Raw genomic sequence first — 27,459 nt, 5'->3', positions numbered from 1 at the left:
GTAAGGAAGAAAAAATCACATGTTACTGCATTTTTTCCCTTTATCAGCTTGCTTATGGAAAATCTAGATGGCTTTTGACATTATTTTTCCAGGGTCAATAGCATATACCAAGCTCCTGCCATTTTTCCCTTCAGCAGTGACATTTTCCCTTTGCTTGGGTTCCAAATAGTTTCAATTAGTATTTGGCACAAATGTTAACATTCTCCTCTCCTCCTGTAGGTACAATCCATTGAGTCAAAACTGGACTGTCTATTAGATATTTATCAACAAGTTTTGCGGAAAGGATCTGCATCTGCACTCACTTTGGCTTCGTTTCAAATGCCAGCTTTTGAGTGTGAGCAGACTTCTGATTACCAGAGTCCATCAGACAGCAAAGACTTGTCCAATTCTTCACAAATGAGTGGATGTGTACCCAGATCAGCTAGTGCCAATCTGCCTCGTGGCCTGCAGCTTATACTGACACCAAATGAATTTAGCACTCAGGCTTACTATGCTTTTAGTCCAGCTATGCATAGTCAAGCAACACAAGTGCCAAATGATGGACCTGCAACAGTTAATGCTACATCAAACCAAATAAACCAGGCGACTAAGCCAGCAACTCCAACAACATTACAAATACCACCTTTCTCATCAATGAAGCATATCAATAGGCCTGAGCCCATTCATATCATTCCTGTAACCACACAGGAGAATATTTCTGATGTCACCGCTTGCCTTGTTGCATCAAAGGATAATGGACAAGTTGCACAGCCCAGTGTGACAAAGGATCGCACATGGAGAAAAAGTCTGGATACAGAAGGGGAACCGCTGCTCTCAGTTAAACCTGTGGTACAAATGGATTTAGGAAAATCTTTATCTGTACAAAACCTTATACAGTCAACAGAAGAACTGAATGTACAGGTTACTGGCAGTGACTCCAGCAGTTCCAGAGGCAGCCAAGATGTATACTCCAAATGGAGGGAGTCAAAACTATTTATAACTGATGAAGAGTTGGAGACAGAGGCAGGAACAGAGACTACTGAAGCCATCTCGCGCCCATTAGTGGAAACAACTCTCTCTGCTGACTCTCTAAGGACTGGAATATCAAGATCATCTCAAAGCATTTGCAAGCCAGGGGATGGTACAGAAGCACTCAATCTGCTCCACGTCAAACTTAAATAACAGCTTGTGGGCTTTCTTCATTGGCTGGGTCATTCCTCTAGTCATACATATCATAGCATGAACTGTTTTGAAAGCCTTTTTAATAAGATAAAATCACAAAAATCAGGATGAATCTGAGAAGCAGTTGAATGAGCCCATATCTCTTAGTTGCATGAAAATGCATGTTTAAGTGATGGCAAACATTCACATTTACACCTACAGTATGGCAGCTTTATGTAGTACAGTAGGTTTAAATGATGAGTTACCTACAAAGCTAATGCTGCAGGATGTATCAAAAAGCAAAAATTTGAGCATTTAGACCTAGTGCCGTTTCTACAGGGCAGAAGTAAAAATCATAGGGTTTAAAGCACTTTGCTTCTGAACTAATTAAATATATATAATGTCCTGATTTAGATGATAGTTTATGTTTACAACAAAAAAAAATCTATCTACAGCTGCTAGCAAGGTACCAAGGAAACCAGTAATACGGGACTAGAAATGGCTGCCAGTTGCAAGATACACACATTAGCTCATCAGTAATCAGTTATTTTTAACTCTGAAAACCAGTACGTTAATATCCATATGATATTTTGTGATTTAGTGTTGTGGCAAAAGTAACCGACACACCACTATCACATTGTTCTTTATAAAGAGAACATTATTTTGCTATGAAGAGTTTGTATTTTAAGGATTGGGGCTGGCCTCCGAAATGGATAACCTGGGTGACTGCACTAAAAATTATGGGGAATCTCTCCTTCTTCCAGTCTCGTTGAGGAGCTATCTTGTGAATCTGAAACATTTGGCAGCAGTAGGTGAGGGAAGGAAGCAGGTGCTGCCTTTATTGTTGAAGCAATACTTCCTTCTGTGAAAATTCTGGCAATTTTTCTCACTGTCCCAACCTGATACCATGACAGCACTTCATAAGGCTGGGAAAGAAGGGAGAATGAGGAACTGAAATACAGAGTAAAACTAAAGATGATAGAACAGAGAAGAGAGAAAGATAACACAATCAATGAAGAAAAAATGGATTTAGATGGGCAGGAAGGGAAATGATTGCAGAAAATAAAAGAAGGAACATAAAAAGGCAAGATTTTTTTCTTTTAATCCAGCCAGTCAGTCAGAGATATTGAGTGCTATTTCAAAAAAAAAAAAAAAGGTGCCATGTAGGCAATCAGAAATGGAAATAGAAGTAGGGAAGACCACCCTAACCGGGGGAAAAAAAAAAAAAGCCTGAAGGCAGGAGGTTTTTTGTTTGTTGTTTGTTTACTTTTTAAACAAAAGGGGAAGAGAGAGGAAGGTGTTCACACTCTTCTAGCTCAACACAGTGTCCCAACTGCAGTCATTTCTTGTGAACTTTCGAAGAAAGGCCCTTCAGACTCTTTCCTCCTAACAGCCAAGTTTTCAGTTTCAAAGCCTACATCAGACCAAGCATTCCTGCTTGATACATCCTCTTTTATTTTTTTTTTTCCTCATCCTAAACTATGCTTCACTTATGCTGTGAGGCGGGAGTCCTGTCAGTGCCTATCTGCACATTCCCAGCCAGGCTTTGCCACGGTTAGAGCCCTAGCGGAGCCCAAACAGGCCTTGGCTCTTCCCAGCTGAAGGAGGTTTCTGTGTGTTGCCCCCCCCCAGATTTATACCCCCACACCCTGCACCCCAGGCTCGTAGAGAACCTGATTTGGGCCCAGCTTGCCCCTAGCAGCAGGAACACCGAATGTAGGGAGGTGCCAGTGCCAGCTCACTCAGGGCAGTGTTTTCTCAAGGCCCAGACCTGCTGGGAACTTAATATTTATTAATACATCCAAAATGTCACTCCAGTCTTAACCATGGCTAAATGCTGTAGATTGTATTGTGAAGGACTTGATCTGTTTACTATGAAACCATTGTAATTTCTGCTTCCATAGTTCCTTTACAGAAGTACTCCTGGATGTTCCACGATAACCTTATTCTGTGAAAGTAAATGCAAACTGTAGAGTGTGCATATTGTGTTGTTATATGAGGTCTGCGGATGGTACACTCTGTTCCATGGCTTATGCCAGGGCACACTTCAGCTATTAAATCCTGAAAGATACCTCGAAGCACAATTTCCTCACCTACTGATTTGCCATATTATTTACCACATTCTTTCCTGTCTTCTTTTATGTGCAGTCTGATCATATTAAAGCCTGATTACAACAGTAATTCTGTGAGGATAAATAAGGGGTTTTCCACATCTCAGTTCATTTAACTATTAACTTACTTGAATGTCTGCAGTTTTTCCAGAGAGATCTGTAAGTTTAAAGTCCTATCCAAAATTTTAAAACTTAGAAGTTGGTTGGTTTTTTTTTTTTTTAGGCTTTTCTTTCTTTTTGCTAATGGTTTACGGTGCCTTTCTTGCCTTTCATACAAAGCCTCCCGCTGGCCTAAGCATAAACCCACACCTAGGTTCAGTTAAGGAGCGAGAGAGAGGATGCACAGCTACTGTGTGTCAGTAACGGAATTCCCCTCCCCTCCTTGACAACATCAATTAATCGAGGCATCATTAATTGGACTCCACTCTTCCACCTTCACCTGCATGAGCAGGTGGCTGCAACCCCATTGAGCACAGGAGGCACTGATGGGAGAACTGAGCCCTGGCCCTGCCGGTACAGGTTCAGTACACAAACAGGCCTCGGGCTTTGCCGATCATTTATCTCACAGAAACTTGGTATTTTTGCCTTAAATGACATGCTTGAGTCCTTCTAGTTTTAAGTTAATTTATTTAATACAATTTTGTGCACAAAATAGTGAGTTCTATAAATTATGTATGAAAATTTTAATGTCTTTACAAAGTACTAATAAATCCAGAAGATCGTATCTTTTCAAATTATGGTTTAAAATCCTAATTTTTTTCTTTTATGCTCACCGTTATTATTTTTGTAGCTGCAAGTCTTATCATGTAGGAATTTTTTAACATAATATTGATAGAGAATAGAAAAAATAGTGAATATATGAAACTCTGGAGAGGAAGAATTGTTTGTTTGGGGTTTTATAAGCTTTGCTCATATTTCCTTATTAGGAGTTTTCTATTTCTATGCTCTCTCTTTAAAAGACAGCGTCATGATTGACAGTCATTCATTAGTTTCACAAAAGAAGGAGCTGTCTGGCTTTTCAAGTCTTGTCCTGAGCTGCTTATTAAAGTCCAGCTCATGACAGCGAATAAGAATTGTTCATGAGTAGGGACAAGGGACAATTTTTTTCTGATTTACAATCCACTTGAGGATTGTTGAAGGGAGAATTTGAATTTAAATAAGAGCTTCAGGAACTAAGCCTTATCCGAATAACTGTTTTCTGATCAGCTTGTTTCTTGTACCTGATTGAAGAGAGAACTGAAAGGTATAGTTTTGATTATTATTATTATTTGTTTAAAAATTTGTATTTGGTCCTGGCTTATATGATCTATACTTTTTATTTAAATATTAATATAGTGTTTTAGCCTAGGGTTCAAGATTGCAAAGATCATACACTTTCATTCACAGTGCCCACGGTTGTTCCATGTTTTTGAGATAATCCTACTTAGAGTGCTCTCATTCTAGTATGGTGATGAGTAATTCACCTGCTCTTCTGTGACGAGTCAAATCATACTGAATTGCTGATGTATATAGTAGAACATCTGATGTACAGCAGTATTTCTGGATTGGGACCTGCAATCCTTACTCAAGCAAAAATTCTATGGAATTCATTCATTCTGTGGAATTCAGGATTTTTTCTTGAATTGGGAGCTCAGATTCAAATCCTTATTTTGTTGGGCATCTGTTTAAAGTGAAAATGGTAATATTCCAGTTATTTCCTGAGGAAACTAATACTTAGCTGAATTTACCCATGTCACATTGACTATATAAAAAATAACGCACAAAGTATTGATGTAAAAAGGGAAGAAGGGACATTTTTAAAAAAGCACAGAGAAAAGAAGAATAATCAGAAAATATGAGTAAGCAGGAAAATAAAACATAACAGCAAATGAACGAAAAAAGTGTTTAAACACCTGAGGCTAAATTCATCCTTGGATGGCTTCACTGACTTCAATGAGTTCACTGCCCAACTGGGTGAAGTTCAGCCTCCATTGGGATGATCAGGCTCAGTTCCACCCACCTTAAAGGAACTGAACCCACCTATACCAGGAATTAACTTGCCTCTCTGGGACAACTTTTATCCTGACTCATATGTCATGCAATCCTTTTGGATTCATTAGGTTTGAATGAAATACAGGTCAGAAAAGAATTTGCCCCAGATACTTCTGCTTCACTTTTTTTTTTTTCCGAGTGTGTTAATCGACTTAATTCAAATGGATTACAACATCACACAAAGTGCTGTCACTGTCTTAAAAAGGTTAATTGGTTTTTGAAATAAGAATTGTCCCCTGCAGTGTCAGTGGAAGCATGTAATATTTTCTTGTTCATTCACCTAGATGGAAATGTGGCCATTCATTCAGCTGTGGCCACACGTAAGTCAATTCTAGACATATCCAATATCATCTGCTATTGGAAGCACTTTTTACTACTTTGAAAGAAAAAAAGCCTAACAGGCTTAGAAAGCACGAAGGCTGCTTTCACTGACACTGCGACGACATTAGCCAGTACATTACAATGTTAATTGTAACTTCTTGACAAAGTTGAATCCATATTGTTGTTAATAAAATGATTTGAAAAGTACAATGCTTACCGTTTTTTTTTTCCTTACATAAATGATTGTATAGTGTACGTGCACATCAGGAAAAAAAAAATTAACTTGCTCATTGTTTTCCTTTTGAAGTTTTGTATTTTTTTAATTAAATGGACCAAAACACCATGATCCTAGATATTAAAATATAGAGATGCGTCTCCAGAAAGGCATATTTTTCGTGCCAGCCATTTGTACCCACAGACTATGTGAACAGTGCAAAGTTCTGCCTAAAAATAAACACAGGACAAGAAAAAAGGCAAACGTATGCATGCTCTTGCGTTAAACCAGGACATCTTCCTTAATGTGTACACAGAGGTAGTAGGGAAGGGTGAGAAGGCAGCAGTGTGAAGTTTTTCCTGTTGTGTTACCCTGCAGGTCACAACAGCCCAGCACAGGCGGCAATGTGCATCCATACAGGCACACACATAAATGTTCACTGCTCACCTCTGTGCAACAGGAGTACAGGACTGTGCATAAAAGGCAAATTTAAACGGTCATTTAAAAGATTTTGAACATAATTGATTGAAGGGGAAGTGGGTGAAGTTAGTTTTTTCTCAGGGTTTGTTTGGGGTTTTTTTCACTATTTTTTCATTGTGACAGTGACCAAGCACTGGCACAGGTTGCCCAGGGAGGCCACGGAATCTCTGCCCTTGGGAGATACTCAGAGGCCACCTGGACACGGTGCTGGGCACCTGGCTCTTGGCATCCCTGCTTGAGCAGGCTTGGACAAGCATGGATTGTCAGTCTCTTCTCCCAAGTAGCAAGAGATAAGACAAGGAAATGGCCTCAAGTTGCACCAGGGGAGGTTTAGATTGGGTATTAGGAAAAAACTCTTCATGGAAAGGGTTGTCAGGCATTGGAACAGTCTGCCTGGCGAAGTGGTGGAGTCACCATCCCTGGAGGTGTTCAAAAGGCCCGTAGTTTAAGCTGTTAGGGACATGGCTTTGTGATAGAGTTAGTTTATGGTTGGACCCGATGATCTGGAGTGTCTTTTCCAACTAAAATGATTCTATGATTCAGTGCCCTCCAGCGGTCCCTTCAACCTCACCCATTCTTCACTTCTTTCCTACTACTGTATCCGCTTTAGTATATTCAACCATACTAATTAAATCAGCACAAAAGCTTAATTTGAGATTTAACATCGAGACTTCCGTAAAAAATTCAGACCAGCATGTATCAGCAAGATGCAGACACCGAACAGAATTACCCCACGCCACCGTCGCCCCCCCGCTGCCCGAGGTTGCCCCCTTGTCGTCGGGGCTTCCCACGCCTCCAGAACCAAGTTCTTGCCCCTCCCGTCCTAGAACACCGCCTCCTCTTGCTCCTCCGTGGAGCCCACGCAGAGGAGAAGGGAGAAAGGCGGAACCCACTTTCCACCGCCTCCAGCGCCAGCGCAGCCACCGCGTCGGAGCGTGGCCCCGGTTCAGCCTCGGGAACGGCCATAGGTTCTCCCCCACTCCCGAGCGCCCTCTCCGAACTAGCCAATCACTGCTTAGAGAGAGTCCCGCCCTGGCCAATCAGCGCGCCGCTAGGCTAAGGAGCGCCAAGGTTCTTCCGCATGTGCCGCGCGCGCGGCAGCTGTTATGTCTGACTGGGAGAGCGGCAGCGATGAGGACACCGGCGGTGATGCCGGTGCCGGGCGTGTGTGGCAGCCACCGGCGAGCCCTCCGCAGAACTGCGCCTCCATCGAGAGCAGCGGGGAACGAAGGAGCACGGAGTGGCGGCGGGAGACGGCGGCGGCCGGTCTCGGAGGGGAGGAGTGGAAGCCTCGAAGCGCTGAAGGCTCCCGCGGCCTGAGGGAGGCAGCGCGGCAGCGGCCGCCCCGAGCCGCCGCCGGCCAAATGGGGGACGCCGCGGCGCCACTCTGCTTCCACCTCGATAATGCCCTGGTCGGGGCTCTTATAGGTAATAATGGCTGCACCCCCATCCACGGGTGCTTGGCCCGCTGAGGGGTGCGGGTGAGGGAGAAGGAGAGGATCCGGTGCGGGGAGACTGTTCGTGCGCCCACCCTTCCTCTGTGCCCCGAGGAGTTGCAGCGCTGCCCCAGGCCCTGCAAGGGCCCCAGCCCTTTCTGACCCCCTCACATCTTTGGCAGGGTGCTGGCTGAAGTGTGGAGTGCTCCCATTGCCAGGGCAGCTGAACTTTTCCTCCCCAAAGTGTTCAGGCTGACATCTGTCTGTCGTGGCTGGACGGCTGTAAGTGGGCTGAAGACCCACTGCAGTCAGGTGGAGGAAGGATGGCTCTCTTTTAAACTGGTTTTGCTGCTCCATCTTTTCAACTGTGGTGCCACCCCCTGCGTGCACCTTGTGTTTGGTTAATTGCCAAGAAAGTTACCTGCATTTTCCAATAGTTTGGTGTCACAAATTCTTTTATTTGTGGCTGCATGTGCTCATATGAATCACAGAACATTAGGGATTGGAAGGGACCTCCAAAGATCATCTAGTCCAATCCCCCCACTGAAGCAGGAACACCTAGATGATGTTACACAGGAAGATGTCCAGGTGGCTTTTGAATGTCTCCAGAGGAGACAGATCTCAGGTTTTGCTCACAGCCAAAATACTTACAGTTACCATGTGTGGTTTCTGACAGTTTGGCCCAAATCTCTGTAATACCAGCAGTGTATCTTTGTCACAGGTCGGGGTGGAACTAAAATAAGAGAACTTGAGGAGTCTTCAGGTTCCAGGATAAAGGTAACGTGCTGTGTGTCATCCAGGCCTGGACACTGTTGGCAACATACTTGATTTTGTTTCCATGTAAACCACAGCTACTGCAGCAAGCTGGTGTTGCAAGAGCTGTAATAATTCTACTCTCTTACAAAGAACTGGTAAAAAGAAAGTGGAATTGAGGGTGCAACTTGCATGCTGTATGAAAGTAGGAAAAGTTTACTGATTTTTTTTTTCTTCTTTCCCTAAGTATGCATTTATTTCCATTTAATTTAGAATTTATCCTGGGAAGATAAGTTAAAACTCAGGAAAAAAAATAAAATATTGTTTTCAGGATGCATTCTTAAATAATGTTTGTCTTTGCAATATTAAAAAAGCTCAGTAAGGTTTTATGAACATAGGTTATAAAAGGAACCTATGAAGCTGAAGTAAAGATTTTTGGCAGTGTTGCTGTGCAAAACAAAGCCAAGATGTTGATTGACAGCGCTGTTACAAGATCTGGACAAAACTATGTTAAAGGCGGGACTGAGAGAGGTAAGAAAAGTTGGTTTTGACGCGGGGAACCCATGGATTGTCTTTCCATGTATTTGGTAGTTTGCTGGAGTGTTTTTATATTGTTACTATTACACCAACATGAATTAAATTTCACATTGTTCTTGGACAATGGCATAGCACCTTAAAACAGAAATATCTAAACATCTTCCTTTCTCAGCTAGGAACTGTTGCCCCCCTCAAACTGAATGGTTTAGGTTGGAAGGGACCTTAAAGATCATCTTGTCCAACCCCCCTGCCATGGACTGGGACACTCCACCAGACCAGGTTGCTCAAAGCCCCATCCAGCCTGGCCTTGAACACTTCCATGAAAATCTGTTCCTGTGTGGTTTCAACAATTTTAATGAATGCACGATGTTATACTAATTGCTTGCTTGTATTATCAATCTTATTCCCCCAAAATACAAGTGTAGCTTATCGTTTAAGTTTTAATGTAGTACCTGTGCAATATTTATAAATGTAGTCTATAGAGCAAACATACTGATTATAGCATGGGTGATGCTGACTTCTTACTACTTTCATGGGAAGTTAGCATTTGAGATTTCATGTTGTACATCATGTTTCACTTTAGTAGGCTTTATTGTGTTAACTTTGTCTGTTACATGGATACGTAACTAATGATTGTATGTTGAGATGCTGCTTATGTTATTGGTATTTGTCTTGGATATGCTCCCAGTGACTTTTTGCACAGGCAAACAACATCCATAGTTGTCGATCTGAGGCACTGATGAGGAAGAATGGATCTGAGAGTTGTCTTCCAGTGTTAGAATAAGGAATGGAGTACTAGTGAGTTTTGATTTTAGAAGTGCCCCAGAAAGTGGATGAGTATGGTCCAAGAGGCTAGAAATAGTTCACACTTCCTTAGTATGTCTGTGTCTTCGCCGTGTTTCCTGCTTTTCCACTAATACATAATTATGTTGCCATTTCTACCTTTCTCACGAAGTTTTAGCCTCATTTAAAAAAAAAAAAGTGTGTAGAGTGTAACTACACTGAGACATTATCATGGTGACACTGGATCCTTTAGAAATAAACCTTGCTCTTGTAACTGTTATAAATAAAGCTGTCTGCATATCATCTACTGGGTTCACAAGTTTTTGAAAAATCTGCTGCACAGCAAGCCTTATTTATAGCCTTAAGTAGCTAAATATGTTGAATGCTTCTTTTTTATCAGAACTGGATTTGTACAGGTTTTACTGATGTTTTGGGCTAAACCTAGGAAAGAATTTTCTATTTAAATGCATCATGTATATTCAGAATCACATAAGAGGCCTTACAAGAGGGCCACACCCTCCAACAGATTCCATGAAACAGCAGCATTTTGGTACTAATTCTGCAGGAAAAAGCTTGGACATTATCAAGCCTGAAACTAACCAAAACAAAATGATGATTGACTGGGCCTCTCTTCGTGAAAACAAAGCTAAATATGAAGCTATGAAGTGGGCAGGTTAGTTTTACAGTTTTTATTGTATGGTACTTATTGTTTTGTATGATAAATCTGCTGAATGCTTAAAAACTTTCAATTTTTGCTTTGAGATGACTGAGTCTTTCAGTGTTGCAATTAGTTAAGTATTTTCAGTGAAGTGACCATGTCAGCATTTGTTAGCACAGTCATGGGGGGCACCATGGTAGCTGCATGAAGACTTATAATACCAATTGAGTAGTAGGTTTGACTTCACCTTTTGAAAATACTGTTGTTTTGTATGTGGTCACAGCAAAAATCTGAGAATTGTTAAATATTACACTATATGTTTTACCCTGTTTCACCAAATACAAGACCTAGTGTGATTTTTCATGATTTTTGAGGATGCTCAAAATATAAGCCCTACTCCAAAAATAAGCCCTAGTTACAGTTCATTTAAAAAGTCAATTTGAATAGTGTCCAGGCAGTTATACATGTAAAAAAGTAAGCATCTTTTGGAGCAAAAATTAATACCGACCCCATCTTATTTTTGGGGAAACAGGGTAGTAGAAATTACTTTAGAACTTCAAATGTGGTGTAGTGGTTCTTGCACAGATATTAAGTGTTTGTCTCAATTTTAATCTTTTACACGAACAACAATATTCCTCCACTGTTTTTGACTAGTCTCCTAGTACAAGGCACTGTTTGGGGTTTGGGATTTCCATCGTGAGCTTTAGCAGGCTTACCCTGAATCTGTAGCATTTCTTCCTGACTCAAGTTTACTTTTTTCTGATTGCTGAAGACTTGCCTCCAATTGAGAAAAACTTCTATAGAGAATCCTCAAGGACTGCATCTATGTCACAAGAAGAAGTGCAGCTATGGCGGTAAGATCATTTATATAGGCAGTCATGTCCTTGGCAAATATCACTACTAAGGTAAAAAACCCAGAAAATCGGAGATGAAATACTGAGACAGAAACGTTGATGTTAGTGTCTTGTAGTAATTTATAAACAATAGCTAATATATGAGATGTTATTAGTTGCTTGGAAAACTAACTTTAGGGATTAACTGCTTCTCTAGAAGTGTTTGATCTAGTTAACTTTCAGAAGAGAAAAAAAAATCAAGACAGTTCATTGGCTTTTGACTGTTTCTTTGCATTTCATGAGACAGCATGTTCACGTTTTCTAGATTCTTCCAAATATTAGTGGTCACATGTTGAATATGTCTTGACTGCCATTTTTTTCCCGTGTATTTTAGTCAAATACCATCTTCAAAACAAATTTCAACTTCTATTGCTGTTGTCTTCCTGTCTGTCTAGCTATTTTGTCTTTGCAAGTACATCCTGGTGAGTACACACCTCAATTAACGGCATCCATTCATTTTGATCCAGCAGTCTACATCATTATTCTGCAAGAAAAGCAAATTACCTGTTTCAAGTGATTCTGTTCAGGCCCTGGTAGCAAGTTTCAACCCTTTTCAGTAGTTCTAATGAAACTGATGAACATTCTTGAGGTGTTACCTTTTACTACTTTTCTTTTTGCATGGTGTCTGTGTTTTCTGCTGCCTGCCCACCAAAAAAACCTTGCCACAGTAAGCAACGCATGGAATTGACACCTGTTTCCTTGAAGTATGTGTACATGTTATTGTTAGAGCTAGTCAAGAGCAATAGAACATTGTTCTGTAGGTTCAGAACATGCATTGAGGGTGATAAAGAATGTTTTTCCTTTTTCATCTAATCTGTTTGCTTTAAGGAAAAAAGGCAGTAATTGAAAAAAAAAGTTTTGTAAACATGAGGACAGGTTGAATTACCCATTCTTTTCCTAGCCCACACCCTGCTTGAAGTAAACCTATTTGCTGAAGGGACTCTTCAGAAGAGTACAGGACTGGAATCAAGATACACTACTAATGCATATTAATAGCTCTGAATTGGGGGGAGCATCAGAATCTCAGGTTTTAATATAGCTTATTGTGTGCATTGTTGTGGTTTGGGTTTTGTTTGTTTCTTTTGGGAGGTATTTTGGTTGGTTTGGGTTTTTTGTTTGTTTGCTTTTTTTTTTTTTTGAGCTTGTCTTACTGACTGGTTGTTTTTTTCTAAGCTGTTCTGTATGTATTTTCTAGAGCATCCAGGGAGCTATTCTGAAAATATTTTGGGAAGGCTTTTGTCAGAATATAGGGATCTGACAAAAACGTCCAGTCCATTCCTATGAGTTCTAGGTTGTCTTTATGCTTAAAAACATGACACAGTTGTTTAATTTGTAATATAGTATAATTGAAGTCTGATGTGACAGGACTGCAGTTCATGTTAATATCCATATATAACTTCAAATTAGTCATTCTTAAGAAAGAATGGTAATTGATGCTTTCAGGACAATTGTTTCTATAGCAAAGCTTTCTTAAAAGTTAGAATAGTTCTAAGTCTCACTTGCAAACCCGAACTTGGTTTTTGTTCTTTCAGAAGCTTAAAAAAAAAAAATTGGAAAGGCAGTATTTTGTGTTAGCTCTACTTTTTCAGGTAATGAGACTTTAAAGTAATTGAACTTCTTCTATACAGGAAAGGAAATAATAATATAATTTGTGATGACTTAAAAGAAGGTGAAAAGCGCTGCATTCCCAATCCTGTTTGTAAATTTGAAGATGTCTTTGAGCATTATCCTGATATTATGGCTAATATAAGAAAAGTTGGTTTTCAAAAGCCTACACCAATTCAGGTACTTACTCAATTTTGATGACTCTTTAACTGAAGCTTAAGCGAAAAGTACATTTAATTATTTGCTGTTTTGTGTTAGTCCCAGGCATGGCCAATCATACTCCAAGGAATTGACCTTATTGGCATCGCACAGACTGGTACCGGAAAAACATTAGCGTACTTAATGCCTGGATTAATTCATTTGACTTCACAGCCAATGTAAGGACTGTTCACATGTCTGATTTGTTTAGGTGTGGGTAATTCCCCCTGTCCCCATGTGATGGTTTTCTAGTAAAGAAGATAATAAACCATAAATTGGAAAAAAAAAAAAAATTAAACCTGGTGGGATATGAACCGAATTTGTCATCATAGTTTCCATTAGGAGCAGTGTACTGAGGAAGTCTAGAACAGTATAAAAATCTCCGATGTCAGATGTGATGGACTTTGCCTAGCCTCATGTACCCACATTCTAAAGACGCTTTATTGCAGATCCAAAGATCAGCGTGGGGGACCAGGAATGTTAGTCCTTGCTCCCACTCGAGAACTGGCACTTCAAGTAGAGACAGAGTGTTCAAAGTACTCATACAGAGGAATTAAAAGGTAATCTTACTGCTTACTTGCTTTTTAAGTATTTTTTTCCTACCACTTGTGGCTTTATTCACCTACAAAAATAATTGCATTTGCTAAGAGGGGAGGGGAAGGTTGTAAAATTTTCACAGTTTTTAGAATGCCTGTTTTGACTGCTCTTATGGTAGAGATCTATGTCTTATGTAGCTGGAGTCCTATGTGTTGTAGCTTAGTCTGTTGCTTCTTGTCCTTCTGTGTGGACAGCTGAGAAGAGTCTGACTGTGTCTTCTTGGCACCTTGTAGGCAGCAATAAGATCTTCCTGAGCCTTGTCCACTTCAGGCTGAACAAGCCTGGTTACCAGTTCCTCAGGTCATGTGCTCCATCCTCTTGACCATCTCAGTTGATGCTCCAGTGTGGATATGTCTGTCTTGTAATAGAGATGAGGGGTAAAAAAATCCCCAGATATTGTGTTTGAGGTGTGGTCTCACAAGCACTGAATAAAGGGGAATAATGAGTTCTCTCACCCTGCTAACTACCTTCTCCATAGTACACAGCTGGATTTCTTTTCCGTGGGGTTACACTGCTGAAACCTTCAGTTTCTTGCCCACCCAAGTCTTTTCTGCAAAGCCATCTTCTGGCATGTTTGCCCTCAGCCATGTGGTAATTCCATCTGCATTCTTCTTAAACTTCATGGGGTTCTTATCAGCCCATTTCTCTAGCTTCTGAGTAAGAAGAGCCTGGCCCTCTAGTGTTTCAACTACTCCCCCAGTTTGGTTTCATCCAAGCTTAGAGTGCAGGTGTTCATTTAAGGTATTGAACAGACATTACTGTGCTCCAAAACTTACTTTTAGGGCTCTCTGGTAACTACACATTGAGAGTTAGTCTTGTAGTCATCAAATACTGAAATGCATGTTCTGTTTCCTTCCCTAAAATACTAAGGACTTTTACAGAGTGTGTTCAGTTTGTGTGTAAGTCTAACACCTTATCGAATGAGTTGATGGTTTTAACAGCAAAACATCTGAGTTTGTTGGTACTGTTTAGAAAACCACATATCCTTTCATATGTTAATCTATTTTTTTGGTGCGAGTATTTTCAGAACAACCTAAAACATTCTTGTGGCTTAATAGCTATCGTCCTTTCACGATTATGTTCACTGCAGTTTCAGCAGAAAGCTATTGCTGAATTGTTGAGAGAGTATCATTCTGTGTTAAGTCCATTATTTACTGTGATACTGTCAGTCACACTCACTATATTCCTTCCTCTTGGTAATACCAGATGATACCTTTTAAAATGAAGCAACATGGTGGCGTTTATTTGAAAAATATTGACCTTAGTTGAACCTTAATATACTGCTTCTGTAAAACTTTTTTTTTTTTTTCCAGTATTTGTATATATGGTGGTGGGGACCGAAAAGGACAGATAGACGTGGTTACCAAAGGTGTGGATATTGTTATTGCTACTCCTGGCAGACTGAATGATCTTCAAATGAACAACTTCATAAATTTGAAGAGCATAACATACTTGGCAAGTAGCTGATATGGAGTGACCAATACACCAGTTGGGAAATGGTTGACTGGGCTGCTTTAGGTCCCATACAAAAAGCTGGACACCCAAACATTTTTTAATGTTACCATATATTTTTCCTTATGGTTTCTTGTACCATTTAATATAAAAGATGCTTTGTATTTCCACAGCTTCTTTGACAATTTTCAGCCAACAAATAATTTAATCTTGCAGCCTTATTTCAGAGAAAAGAGAAGGGTATTAGATTTCAACTTTAACACCTTGAATGCAGAATGTTCTTCATTAAAGAGCTTCATTTACAGTTTTCATTTAAATATATTGATGAGTCTTGTGAATGGTCCCAAAGTGCACTGACTATTTTTTGTTTTTGCTGGTGTTGTAAAATTGTTTCTCAAAGTACTTCCAGGGTCAGAGACTGGAGTGCAATTGTGGGTTTAAAACCAACAACAACAAAACACATCCATTAGAGTTAGTTATATTTGAATATACACTGTAGACAAGGTGAATTGGAGGCAAGGAATTTGTTGTCTTGCCTGACAATGCCATCAAGTTAGTGGCAGTCTTGATTCAGATTTTTAGGAACATGTTTATTCAAGATAGCCTGCTGGTTTTCATTATTTCAGAAAAAAAAGACTGGGAAATTCTATCATATATGGCCATTTGATTGTTTACAATACAAGTCATTTGAAGATTGCTTTCTGTTTTGCTGTGTTCAGTGTAAATCAGTATTAATTTGTCAGCAATCTGAGTGCTTTTTTTTTTTTTTGACTATATACTTATATCAGAAGTAAGGAAATTGGACTTGTGCATGAATAATTGGGAAGCATTTAGGACAAAGAGTATACTAAAAAAAAGTATGTAAATCATGAAGTAGGATATAGAATATAGAATGGACAAGTCCTTTTACTCTTAAAATTAAAAAAAAAAAAGTTGTGTAAAACTTACCAATAACTGATTTAAAACAGAGGAAAGAAAATAATATTCATATGAAGAACTGACTTGTGAGAATTTCTTGCCAAGAGGTAGAACTGAAATTAATAATATTTACAAACAGGTGAATACATGTATGTAACAAGAACCCTGGAGGGAGATTTAGCCTATAAACCAGAACCTGGCTGTGAAGCTCTTGGAAAAAAATAGTGCTAATATTTATCTTATATCCATTACAGCCTTTATTCCTTATTAAGCAGCTATCAGAAATAAGGAAAGTAAACTTCAGCTACTCTGAGCCATCTAAGACACGTACTTACATGCTCTCCTCTCCCTTTCCAGCTAAGTACCAGTGTGCTTAATAGCTTAGAAAGTTTCTGCTGTTGAAAGAGGTGTAGTAGCCAACACTGTATTTAAAATCAGTGATGTTTCAGCCTTATTGTTGTATTAGAATCCAAGTAGCTAATGAAATTTCCAAAACATTAACAATTGTGCTTGCATATTAAAAAAAAAAAAAAAAAATTCCAAACAGTTGTACTCAGACCTTCAGCTGACTTGTTCACTTTTGGCATTTTTACCAGAGGAAATAAGTTTGAGCTCTGGGAGTTCTGCAGTGTCCTAGTGTCAGCCAAAGTACACAGTCTGTCTTTTTTCCTCTAATGAGGAACTAAATGGATAACTGATATTTTCGTCTTGTATGAGATCTCTAACAAGGCAGAAATGAGATTTACCCTTGAAATTACAAAAAAATCTATTGTTGAAAGTGTGGTGTGCAGGGTCGTGTCCCCCCCATGTTTGGTTGCTTTTGATTTCATTGTGGTTTGTTTTATTTTTTTAAATTCTGTGCTTAGGTTTAGACACCAACCAAATTATTGTTCAAACAAACAGTTGTTTCTTCTTCTTCTTCTTGACTTTAAGTGCTCTTAAAGGTGCCATGGATTTTCTTGTTCTGTCTGCAAATGTTATTACTAAATTAAAAAGCTTCAAGGAAATTGAAGAGGTGAAATAGAAGTTTAACAGGTTTTACCATACACTATGGAGTACATTCTGCAATTAAAATTGTTATTATTAAAGTGGTCTACTGTGTAATGTCTTGCTGAAACCCTTATCTAAGGAACTAGACACAACAAATAACCTTGTTTTGAGCAGGTTTTAGATGAGGCTGACAGAATGCTGGATATGGGATTTGAACCTCAGATAATGAAGATCCTACTAGATGTGCGGCCTGACAGACAAACTGTTATGACAAGGTATGTGAATGTAATAGTGCCGAGTACTAGAAAACTGTAAGTGTAAGGTTATTGAGCAACTAAACTTCAAAACAAATGTGTCAGTTTTATTAAGATTTTTACTAGCCTAGATGGGAATGACATCAGTTTTCTTTCTGACTCTGTCTAGTCAGTTCTAACGAGTCATTCGAGAATTTTATTTTCATTTCTTACCCGCTTTGTGTGATGTTTTACATCAACAGTAAAAAGAACTGAGTTCTTACCAAAAAGGAAGGTGTCCTGGGAGTGATAGAATTTGCCATATCAACTTGAAATTCCAACTTCCACCTCTGTCTGGGACCCAAATGTGTATCCTAACCTTCTGATCAATATCTGTGCTAGTCTGTACATGGATTAATTTTGAAATTATGCAGCTTTTGGGATCTTAACAATGGGATATCCCACCAATAATTTTTGTTACTGTATTTTGCATTGGAGCCATCATTTTAGAGATAAACAGAGATTAGAAGCTTGCTTATTAGGTGTCACTGAACTACTAAACTCACTATTGGCCTCATCAAAAAGACTCCGTAACTGTTGCCTGCACTTTTAACCTAGAAAGTTATCTTAAAAGCTTGAGTGCTGTTTACTAATAAGTTCTTAAGATTATTCCTAAATATTATATAAGCTCACTACTGCTATTGCTTACTCAAGTGTTTCACTGGTGTATAAGAAATAAAAGAAGAATGTAATGAAATTAATGGATTGGAGAAGGTTTTGCACTCTATTCTCACGTTTGTTTTCCTCTTCACTTTCTGTTCAGTGCTACTTGGCCTGATGGTGTTCGTCGCCTAGCAAAATCCTATCTGAAAAATCCTATGATTGTTTATGTTGGCACTCTTGACTTAGCAGTAAGTTGTTCTGTTCAGGGTTCGGTTTGGTTTGGTTTTGGTTTTTTGTTTTTGTGGGTTTTTTTGGTTTGGTTTGGTTTTTTTTGTTTGTGGTGGTGGTGGTGTTGTGTTTGGGTTTTTTTGTTTGTTTTTTTGTTTTGTTTTGTTTTCTTTTCTTTTCTTTGGGAGAAGAACCTGCAGTTAAACCAGAAAATATTTTGCTTGTAACTATGGGTAAGTAAATACACGTAACTTTAAAATCAATCTAAACTTTAAAAAACCAGCTCTGTATTATTCTTTTAAAACTTCAGTAAAAGTTTAGAAAGAACGAAAATAAAAAAAATAGAGAATATTTTTATTATTTTTCTGTAACAAGGTCAAGTTGAAGTTTGAATTTTGTACTTCACAGTGCCACGTATTCTTTCCTGAACTGTTTTTGTGGCCTTCACTTCTCTTCAGCAAGTTCTTGTTCCTTAGTTACTTTTGCTTCTGAAGGTCTTTCTAATGCATACAGGTGCTTATCTGCAACTGTGTTTCTGAACTGCTGTTTTCCAAAGGGAGTGGAAGCTCTACTAAAACTCCTGGAGGGCACTTGTCTAGAGCAAGGGGTATATGTTAGAGTAAGAACTGTCTTTAAAGTCCAAAACTTCTAAGATGTAAATGTAGTTGCATACTTGTCACGCTTGTGCAGCTATGTGTAGTTGGCTTCAGTACTAGCAGAATTTACAGAGATAGTAGTTCTTCCAAGATCTTGGAATCCTGGTCCAGAGATTGCTTGGAGTTTGGTTATTAAATTATTAAATTTTCCTTGTTGGTTCCACTTTTTTAGTGATGGGGAATAAGAAAACTTGGTATCTAATCTACTTCTAGGTAGAAATAGGGAGAAAATATACTTTTAATCTGTTCCATTCAGAACTATGTTTTTGTCGAAGGGCATTACTTGTCAAAGACAGAAGATCAGAATTTGAAAAATATCAACTGCTATAGCTCTCTTGTCTAATGGATTCGCCTCTTTTTATAGGCGCTTTTCTTGACTGAAGAGGTGACCTCTGGGGCAGCGGGAGGGTTCCCATGTGGATAGAGAATCTTTTGATGTACTTGATTGATTCTTCAGTCCTTGCCACAAGATTATGATGCAGTGCCATGAGAATGTCTGGACCCTTATACTACTTAGGTGGTATACCTTAGATGTTCTGTGACAACCTTCCAATATAATGAAGTTTTTATTAACAAACTGTTGTTGGAAGAACTGGACAGAACTGATCATTACAACTAGATTATGGAATCTTTAAAAGCTTGTCTTTCAAGTAAGACTGGCATTGTTCCAACTGACTCTGGATTAACATAAAATATACTCAAATTAAACAACTTCAGTCTGGTTTTCACTAATATTAGGAGTAATGATTTCACCTCACTAGTCTGCTAATCTGTACCCTCTAAATTTCTGCAAGTGTATGATTTGGCAAACTGCTGAAAGATATTCTTTTACTCTTCTCCTAAATCAACTAGGAAACAACAAATACATCTGCATTGTTTGAACTCCAAACTGACATATATTTTGGTTTTAATATAGTTTTTCATGGTGATCATATTACTATTTTTGTAATATTGTAGTATGGAAATTAACAGAAAAAATATTATTCTAATCTGTTTCTACTTAACATCCCTTTGTGTTGTTCAACAGGCAGTAAATACAGTAAAACAGAGCGTTATTGTTATTGCCGAGGAGGAAAAGAGAGCTTTCATGCAATACTTCATTGACTCTATGAAGCCAAAAGATAAAGTCATCATTTTTGTGGGAAGAAAAATTACGTATGTGATCTTCTCCAAGTATTTCATTTGTTCATTTTTCCTAACAGAAACACTTGATAATTTCTTTGTTCACATAACAAATACCAAGTGTAACAGCTGTTGTCAACAATGTTTGGGTGGTAGTAGTATTTTTTCTTTATTTATTCATCCCTCCAAGACAGACTGGTAGTTTGTATCCTTTTTAATATCATCAGTGGTGGTGGTGGTAACTCTCAGTTTCACATAGTTACAGTAGATGTCAAGATTCTTTGGGATACATTACTGTGATGTACTGTTGACTTGTGTATGCAGCTGGTGCATTCAAGACCTGATTGGTGTGGGGTGGTCATTGTATCGTGCCTGAACTTTTTCAGTGAACAGCACAAAAATAATCTATTAATTCTCTTTCACATGAATAAAAGCAAACATTTATGTGGGGAATAGTTTTGATTCCATACTGATTTACAATAAATATCACCTGACCTAGGTAGGGTTTTCCCCTTAGACACACATTTAGCTTTTGTTGATGCATTATAATATTAGCTTTTGGATCTGAATCTAGATACTTGGGTTTGGTTTTTGGTTTCTTGTTTTTCATTTTAAGAACCGTTGTTTTGTTTAATCTTAGAGCTGATGACTTAGCAAGTGACTTTGGTCTCCAGGGAATTCCAGTACAGTCACTTCATGGTAACAGGGAACAGTGTGATCGAGAACAGGCTTTAGATGACTTCAGGACAGGTATGTTTGTACTTAAGTACTGGTTTGATTAGCCCAGGTTTTTAAAGCTTGTCACATGCAGAACTTTGTCTGTTTGTCAGTGCCATGTCTCTTCAGTACCATAGATAAACATATTCAGAGCTCTTTAATCTTTTCTTGTTAATTTGGAAAAAAAAAAGGCAAAAAAAAGACTGTTCTTCAATAAAATTTGGAATGTCTAAGAGTTAGATAATTTAAAGTAAGGCTTATTTCATATTTGAAACCTCTGTGGAAAACTCCAAATTGTGTTAGTCTACAGAGCAGTAAATTTAAACGTCAAATGGTGGTGCTTTTAGTGAAATGGTTTTGCTCTTGATGACACCAGTAGGTTATACTTTGGGGTTGTGTGATCACATGCTAATGAAACAAATAGTAGTCCTATGATATAAGGATACTGGGTGATAATATAGTTGTTGAAGTTTCTGTTCTTTTTGCGGGCTCTTTCTATCAGCTAGGCATGTTTCTTGCTTCTCCTGCACCCTGCTGTTCTACTCATGAAATACCAGTAATAGTAAAATGACATTTTGAGTGCTTACTTACCACCTTGTATTTGGAGCTAACTCAGTGTGACATGCAACAAATGTATTTTTCCTTTTATATGTTAAGTGCATTGTACACTAGAAAAATAATAGGCTGGAGTATGTTTTCTGTTTATTCCATAAACTCCCATTCTCTCTCTGGACTTACTTTAGGCAAAGTCAGAATACTGGTAGCTACTGATCTGGCATCCCGTGGCCTTGATGTAGATGACATCACTCATGTTTTTAACTTTGACTTCCCTCGCAACATTGAAGAATATGTTCATAGAGTAGGTCGTACTGGAAGAGCAGGGTAAGTATTTACAAGACAATAGTATCAATATTTTATGCACTGCATAGGTGTTTCACTTGTCAAATACAAGAGCTACAGGTGATGTGGAGTAGGGGAGTGAAGACTCAAGTCTAGCAAATGTGTTTTATATAATAACACACGGCTTTATGTTTTGAAATTAGTTCACTGATAAATTTAAGGCAAACAACTTTTCCACTTTTCTGTTATTTCATTGAAGTAGGTGGGAACAACAGATGTTTGAAAGCTGGTTTAAATGTGGGGAAGAATTATAGTTCAAAACAACTTCCGTGTAGATATTTTGTAATGTCACTTCCTTGTTTGTCTCTTCATGAGCTGCTGAGTTGTTTACTTTTCTAGAGAGCCCATAGGGAAAAAACAGATATAAATTCAGAGTTTTCAGCCTATCATGGTGGTGTAGTTTGGTGTTAGCACTTTTGAATGCTGCTTTCCCAGGTTGGCACAAGTATGATTATTTTTTTTTTCTTGTATGTATTTATTTTAATTATTATATGAATGTGTGTCTCTTCATACTTAAATATGTTGCCTTTATGGTATGTTTATTGTCAGAAAGTCTGAATTAGTTGTGCCTTTGCTCCATTTTAGGTGAATTGCCATATTCTGATCTTTTTGAAAAGTTGCTTTCTGTTGTGTGCATAGTAAATACTCAAGCCAGTTTTATCTACCAGTTCAATAATATGGCCTGCAGTGCAATTTTTTACTGAACAGGAAAAGCCCAGCAGCAGTTGTTTTGAAGATCAGCAGTTATTTCATTCCTTGTTTAGACGTACTGGGGAGGCAGTAACGCTTGTCACCAAGAATGACTGGAGGGTTGCATCGGACCTGATTGAAATTCTGGAAAGAGGAAACCAAGTAAGGATACATCTCACCGAGTAAGATTTGTATTGATTCTGGGTTACTACCTGAAGGAGTTCATGAAGGTCTAAGCCTATTTAGACCTTCCTTGGTGAGTGTTTGTAGTGTTTCAGGCAAAAAAAAAAAGGATACTTAAGTCTCTCTTGTCCTGGATATCCTTAGCTGTATTTTACCTTGCAGACGAGGCCCAGAAAAGAGCCAGGAACTTTAATCAAAGTCTTCCATGTCCAAAGAAAAAGTGACTAACATACAGGCACATAGAGGTCTACAGAGGAATGATAGGATCTATTTTATTTCATAGTATTTTATTCCAATTGTATTTCACTTCTGGACATGTGTACCAATGTTCTTGTTTAGCAGTGTAAATATTAACAATATTTGTATCAGAAGAAACTCAACTATCAGTTTATTAGATTGGGCAGTTGTGATATCCGACTGCACTTTTCCAAGCTATCTTTCTTACAGATGTTTGTAAATACTATGGGAAATAGGACCGGAATGTCATTTGTTTCTTTGAGAAACTTTTTTTTCTTGCTATGATAGCTGAGAAGCCAGAGTCAATTATGTTGCTGTTTCTTGCCAGAACAAGAAACAGTATTTTGCCTGATTTATATTAAACCTCTAGTTCATGCACTGACTTGAGTTGAAATTTTTCTTTGTGGTTTTTTTTTTTATTATTTGGGGGGATGGGAATTTGAGTACAAAATAAATTGCTTTTATCTGGGACCTGTGGTTGTTATAATGGATACTTACTCAAACAATAAACCCTAGCTCAAGAACTTCAACTAAATCTTCATTTTACAACTCTACTTGGAAAGATGTTACGCCATTTATTGCAAACCTGATAAGATGCTTTTGAGGTAGAAAGAGGAAAAAAAGAGTTGTCCCCTAATAATTTCTTGAAGTTGCAGGTTTTGCAAGGGAAGTTAAGTGGGGCTTTTCTGTTTGGTTGGTTTAGGGTATTGTTTTGGTGTTTGGTTTGTTGGTTTTGGTGTTTTGTTTTGGTTGGTTTGTTTTTTCATAAAATGTAAGAGTAATGTAACCAGTAGTGATACTTAGAAGCCACTTAAATAGAATGTAGAGGTGGCTTGTTCTGCATTCGGAGTCAGCCCTTACCATCCATGATGCCTTGTCTACTGCTGCAGACTCTGAAGTTCCCAAACTTTTTAAATGTGCGATAGTTCACCTGGGAACAGGTCTCCGAGTTGAGAAGAAAAGAGCATCTCTGAATCCTTACTTGGAAGGGTAACAGTTAGTCACAACATGATTCTCAAAGTTTTACTTAAAGCTGGGGTTTTTTTTGTTTCTCATGACAAAGAAAATATCAGCACTTCAGTCTAAAACATCATGTGAAAGGAAAGGAGAGCAACTGAGAACATGGTCTGAAGGTACAGAATACTTCCATTTCAAAACAAGTAAGATGCATTTGTTAGCCTGGTGGTTCCCATGATTTTGAATATACAGGTAATCTCCCTAAAGAAAAACAGCTACAGCAGATTTATGTATCATGCTGCAGGGATCTTTATGTATTAGCTTATGAAGAAGAATGGACAGATTTTTGGGGGAATCAGATGAAAAGACACTGATCTCTCAAACCAAGAAGAGTGCTACATATAAATTATGGCATATTTATCCTTTTCTGTTTTCTCATTTGGACTACCATACCCAGCTTATTTGTTTAGCAGATACACAGATTGTCTGTGTAAAAATTTTAACAAACCACTACATGCTGCATATAACCTCACTGAGATTTTCATGTTCCATATCTTGTCTTTTTCCCATTCTTTACTTGTACCTGCTCAAAAAGCACTCCTGCAATAATTGTTGCAATTTTAGTTGGAAAAAAATCTATTTCATGCTGTAGGAGAGGATCTGATCTGATACTCAGGAAAATCATCCAGTGTTTCAACTGAAAACTGACTTTGTCTCATTACTTGGATTTCTATTAATAGAAGTCTGTGGTGACTTTCAGCTACAGAGGCATCATTTTTAACTTTATTTTTAAACAATGTCTAAAACTTATGCAGAAGCAGAAGTTCTGTGGACTGATGACAGTTGCCCAACAGCCAGAGCAGTTGTTTATCAGCAGGAGCAATTCAGTGTATAAAAGATATATTCGCAAGCTAACACTCATGCCAGCTTAAGAAAAGTTGCTGATAGCAAATGTCAAGCCTTGCTGAATTATAGAGCCTGACAGAAGCTGGAACTGGAGGAAATACCCTCCTGCTTCACCAGCCCCTTTGTCCAGGCTGCATTCTTCACCTGTTCAAACATTGCCAGGTCTGGGCATTTATAAGGAGACGTTCAAGTATTTACATTTGTTTGCATTCTACTGTTTGTGCTGCATTTGTGCTACTCCGATGCTTACACATGCTGCAAGAGCTTTCCCCTTGCTCTCTGATCAGGAAGTGGGTTCTGAAGTGGATACCTTTGATCTGCCACATGGCTACATGCCATAGCCGGTTGTTGGAGCAGCCCAGTCCTGATAAATTATCTAAAAGTTTTCTAACAGTAATCACCCACACTGCCTTTTGCAGAAGACTTTACATTAACATCTGCATTATGCCAGTCCTGGTTCAAGAAGACTCGTCTGACACTGTCTTTCTTCCATGATCTGTAAGAATAGTATATGTTGGGGATTTTTTTCTTTCATTCAGTGATCAGTGTCACTCAACCTAGTAAAATCTATCTGTTATTCTGTACATCTGGTCTCAGTCCTTACAAATGTTAATAACTCTGAAGTGACAAGGTGTGTTGATCATACTGTTCACCTCCTTTTCCACGTAATTACAAACATGCCGGAAAGCACCATGGATCTTGGTAAGATGCTTTTGTGACCTCCCAGTGATCGGAAAACTGACTGTTTTCTCCTGCCCTTCTTTTCTTGTCTTTTAGTTTTGTTTTACTCATGTGAGAACCCTTCCTATGGCAATGCTCTCTTTAAGTACCAAAGTTTCTCTTCAGAGGCCCTTAAAACTTCCAAAATGAATTTAATATCAATCATAACAGTGTAATATTAAAATAACTAACTAAATATATGTAGTATGGTATCACCTTTTAGTGTCATTGGACATTTTTTCCAGCTGTTCATTATCACTGAAAGATAAATTTCTATCCGAAATACAAATATTTAGCCAGTTTTATGTTGTCATCAGATAGCATATTAGCATACATATGTAACTGAAAATCCAGGGACACTGTGCTGACTTTCAGTATACATCAGTATAATTTTACTTAAAAAGATGTCTCTATGCACCTCTACAGAAGAGATAATCTGCAAAGTGACAGGAGCCAGATAAATAAAAAAATCAAGTTTTGAAACACATAAATCAATAGCATTTTTGTAAAGCAGTCTAAAAGTTTAGATCTGTTTCAAACTGACCTTGTTCTTGTGCTGCTTTCTTATCAGGTAGTTCCCAATGATCTTATTGCAATGGCAAAAAGATACAAAGAATTTCAAATCAGAAGAGAAGTTGAAAAGGATCTACAAAGACCTCAGAGAAAGCCCTCAAAATAACTAATCCCTTGAAGTTACTGGAACAAAGTAAGTGATGATAGTTACTGTTAGCATGTGTGTGCTTGAACTTAAAAATTTATTTTATCAGTCGTTTTCTGTACCTGTCCCATTTAAATAAAATGCGTTTTAAAAAGTAGCTTAGAAAACTGGATTAACTCTATACAGAAATAAATCTAGTTTTGTGTTTGGACACTATTTTAACTTAAAAATAAATTTCATAATTTTTCTCTTGTGTGATGTTCATAACTTCTAAAACCATTATCTACTGGTTACAACAAATATTGTGGGTTTGTTTTATGGTTTTGTGTTTGTTTTTAGTTAAAAGCAGTATTAATATACATGAATATAAAATATATTTTTCCCTTTTATTTTCAGAGAACTGGACTAGTGAATGTGAGCAATGTTTGTCAGTGTGGCTTCAAAGTACTGTACTTTTGCATTGGTATGCCACATCTGCCAGTGGAGTGCAGACATATTGCCAAGGATAACTTTAATTAAAAAGTGCTCTGTTTGCGGTAACTGATTGCTGAAACCAGTGTTGTTTGGGGTTTTTATTTTGTAACCTAACATTGAAAGACATTTTTGTGAAGACTTTTGTCTCACTTTTTTGAGAGATGTCTGCACTTCCTAATGGAGGACAGCACAAGTAGTATGTGTTTGTGGCTAACTGGAAAAATTTTTAAAAATTAAATAAAAAAAAGCCACCAGCCTCTGCTTTTGTTCTCATGGATGTAATTTTCTAGCTTAAGAAAAACAAGAGTTTACTAGAGCAATGTTAACAAATTCATGAATAATAAAAAAAGACATTGGAATGTCAGGTTCTGTAACACAGACTCCTAGTAACAATGGGATATGTTTTCAGTCTTTGGAAGTTATATGGGAAGGAGCTACTCCTTCATTTGATGCTTCATCTGAACTTGTGTTTACTCATGTGTCATATAATTAAATGAAAAACTAAGAAACTGAATCTAGTGAGATGAGAATATTTTCTTAAAATTATTCTCTAAATGTTCTTCTGGCCTTCCCTCAGTTTTATTCTTCATAATTGAGGTGAAATCTGGGCATTATTTAAGACAGTAGGTTATTTGCCTTCAAGAAGTAGGCTAAAAATATGGACTCCCCATGGCTGCTTTAAGAAAAAGATGAGTTTACTTTGCAGCACAGGAAATATTATAATTATTATTCTTTCCTAACACGTGCTCCTCGACATAAGAAAAATAGAGCTGAATTCTGAGAATGTCCGATTCATGCTCCATTTTGCTTTTGATAACCTTTCACATGGAGACTCTTCCTCCTTGATATGGGTTGAAGATAATTTCTTTCTATACAATTCATCACACAAATGCTTGTTGTCACAGTAACTTTTAGCCTGTTGCAGCATATTAGATAACGATTGCTTCCCCATCCAAAGTCCTGTGAAAAGACTCATTTCCAAACAAATTCTGAAGACT

At 38.1% G+C, this 27,459-nt stretch overlaps 2 protein-coding genes across 3 annotated transcripts in view; both read left to right on the top strand.

Annotated features, from left to right (window-relative positions):
* KCNQ5 (potassium voltage-gated channel subfamily Q member 5) overlaps positions 1-5,813 on the top strand; it is a 286,898-nt gene extending 281,085 nt beyond the window's left edge. For both annotated transcript variants that reach the window (XM_065834714.2, XM_071806871.1), the window contains exon 14: positions 220-5,813. In XM_065834714.2, the coding sequence (XP_065690786.2) occupies positions 220-1,161 (942 nt within the window). In that variant the 3' untranslated portion in view covers positions 1,162-5,813. The remainder of the gene's footprint in view (positions 1-219) is intronic.
* A 1,560-nt stretch (positions 5,814-7,373) lies between these two features.
* Positions 7,374-27,332, top strand: DDX43 (DEAD-box helicase 43). The gene is made up of 17 exons (XM_065835406.2): positions 7,374-7,725; positions 8,455-8,510; positions 8,885-9,017; positions 10,372-10,479; positions 11,237-11,318; positions 12,986-13,142; positions 13,221-13,339; positions 13,610-13,720; positions 15,071-15,212; positions 17,292-17,392; positions 18,174-18,261; positions 19,925-20,052; positions 20,660-20,769; positions 21,480-21,618; positions 22,401-22,488; positions 25,901-26,035; positions 26,384-27,332. The coding sequence occupies exons 1-16, from the start codon at positions 7,404-7,406 to the stop codon at positions 26,006-26,008; spliced, it is 1,992 nt and encodes a 663-aa protein (XP_065691478.2). The 5' UTR covers positions 7,374-7,403; the 3' UTR covers positions 26,009-26,035; positions 26,384-27,332.
* The last annotated feature ends 127 nt before the right edge of the window (positions 27,333-27,459 follow it).

The sequence above is a fragment of the Patagioenas fasciata genome, chromosome 3, assembly GCF_037038585.1.
Source record: "Patagioenas fasciata isolate bPatFas1 chromosome 3, bPatFas1.hap1, whole genome shotgun sequence".
Classification (NCBI taxonomy): Eukaryota; Metazoa; Chordata; class Aves; order Columbiformes; family Columbidae; genus Patagioenas; species Patagioenas fasciata.
This window is presented reverse-complemented; position numbering and strand designations above follow the sequence as displayed.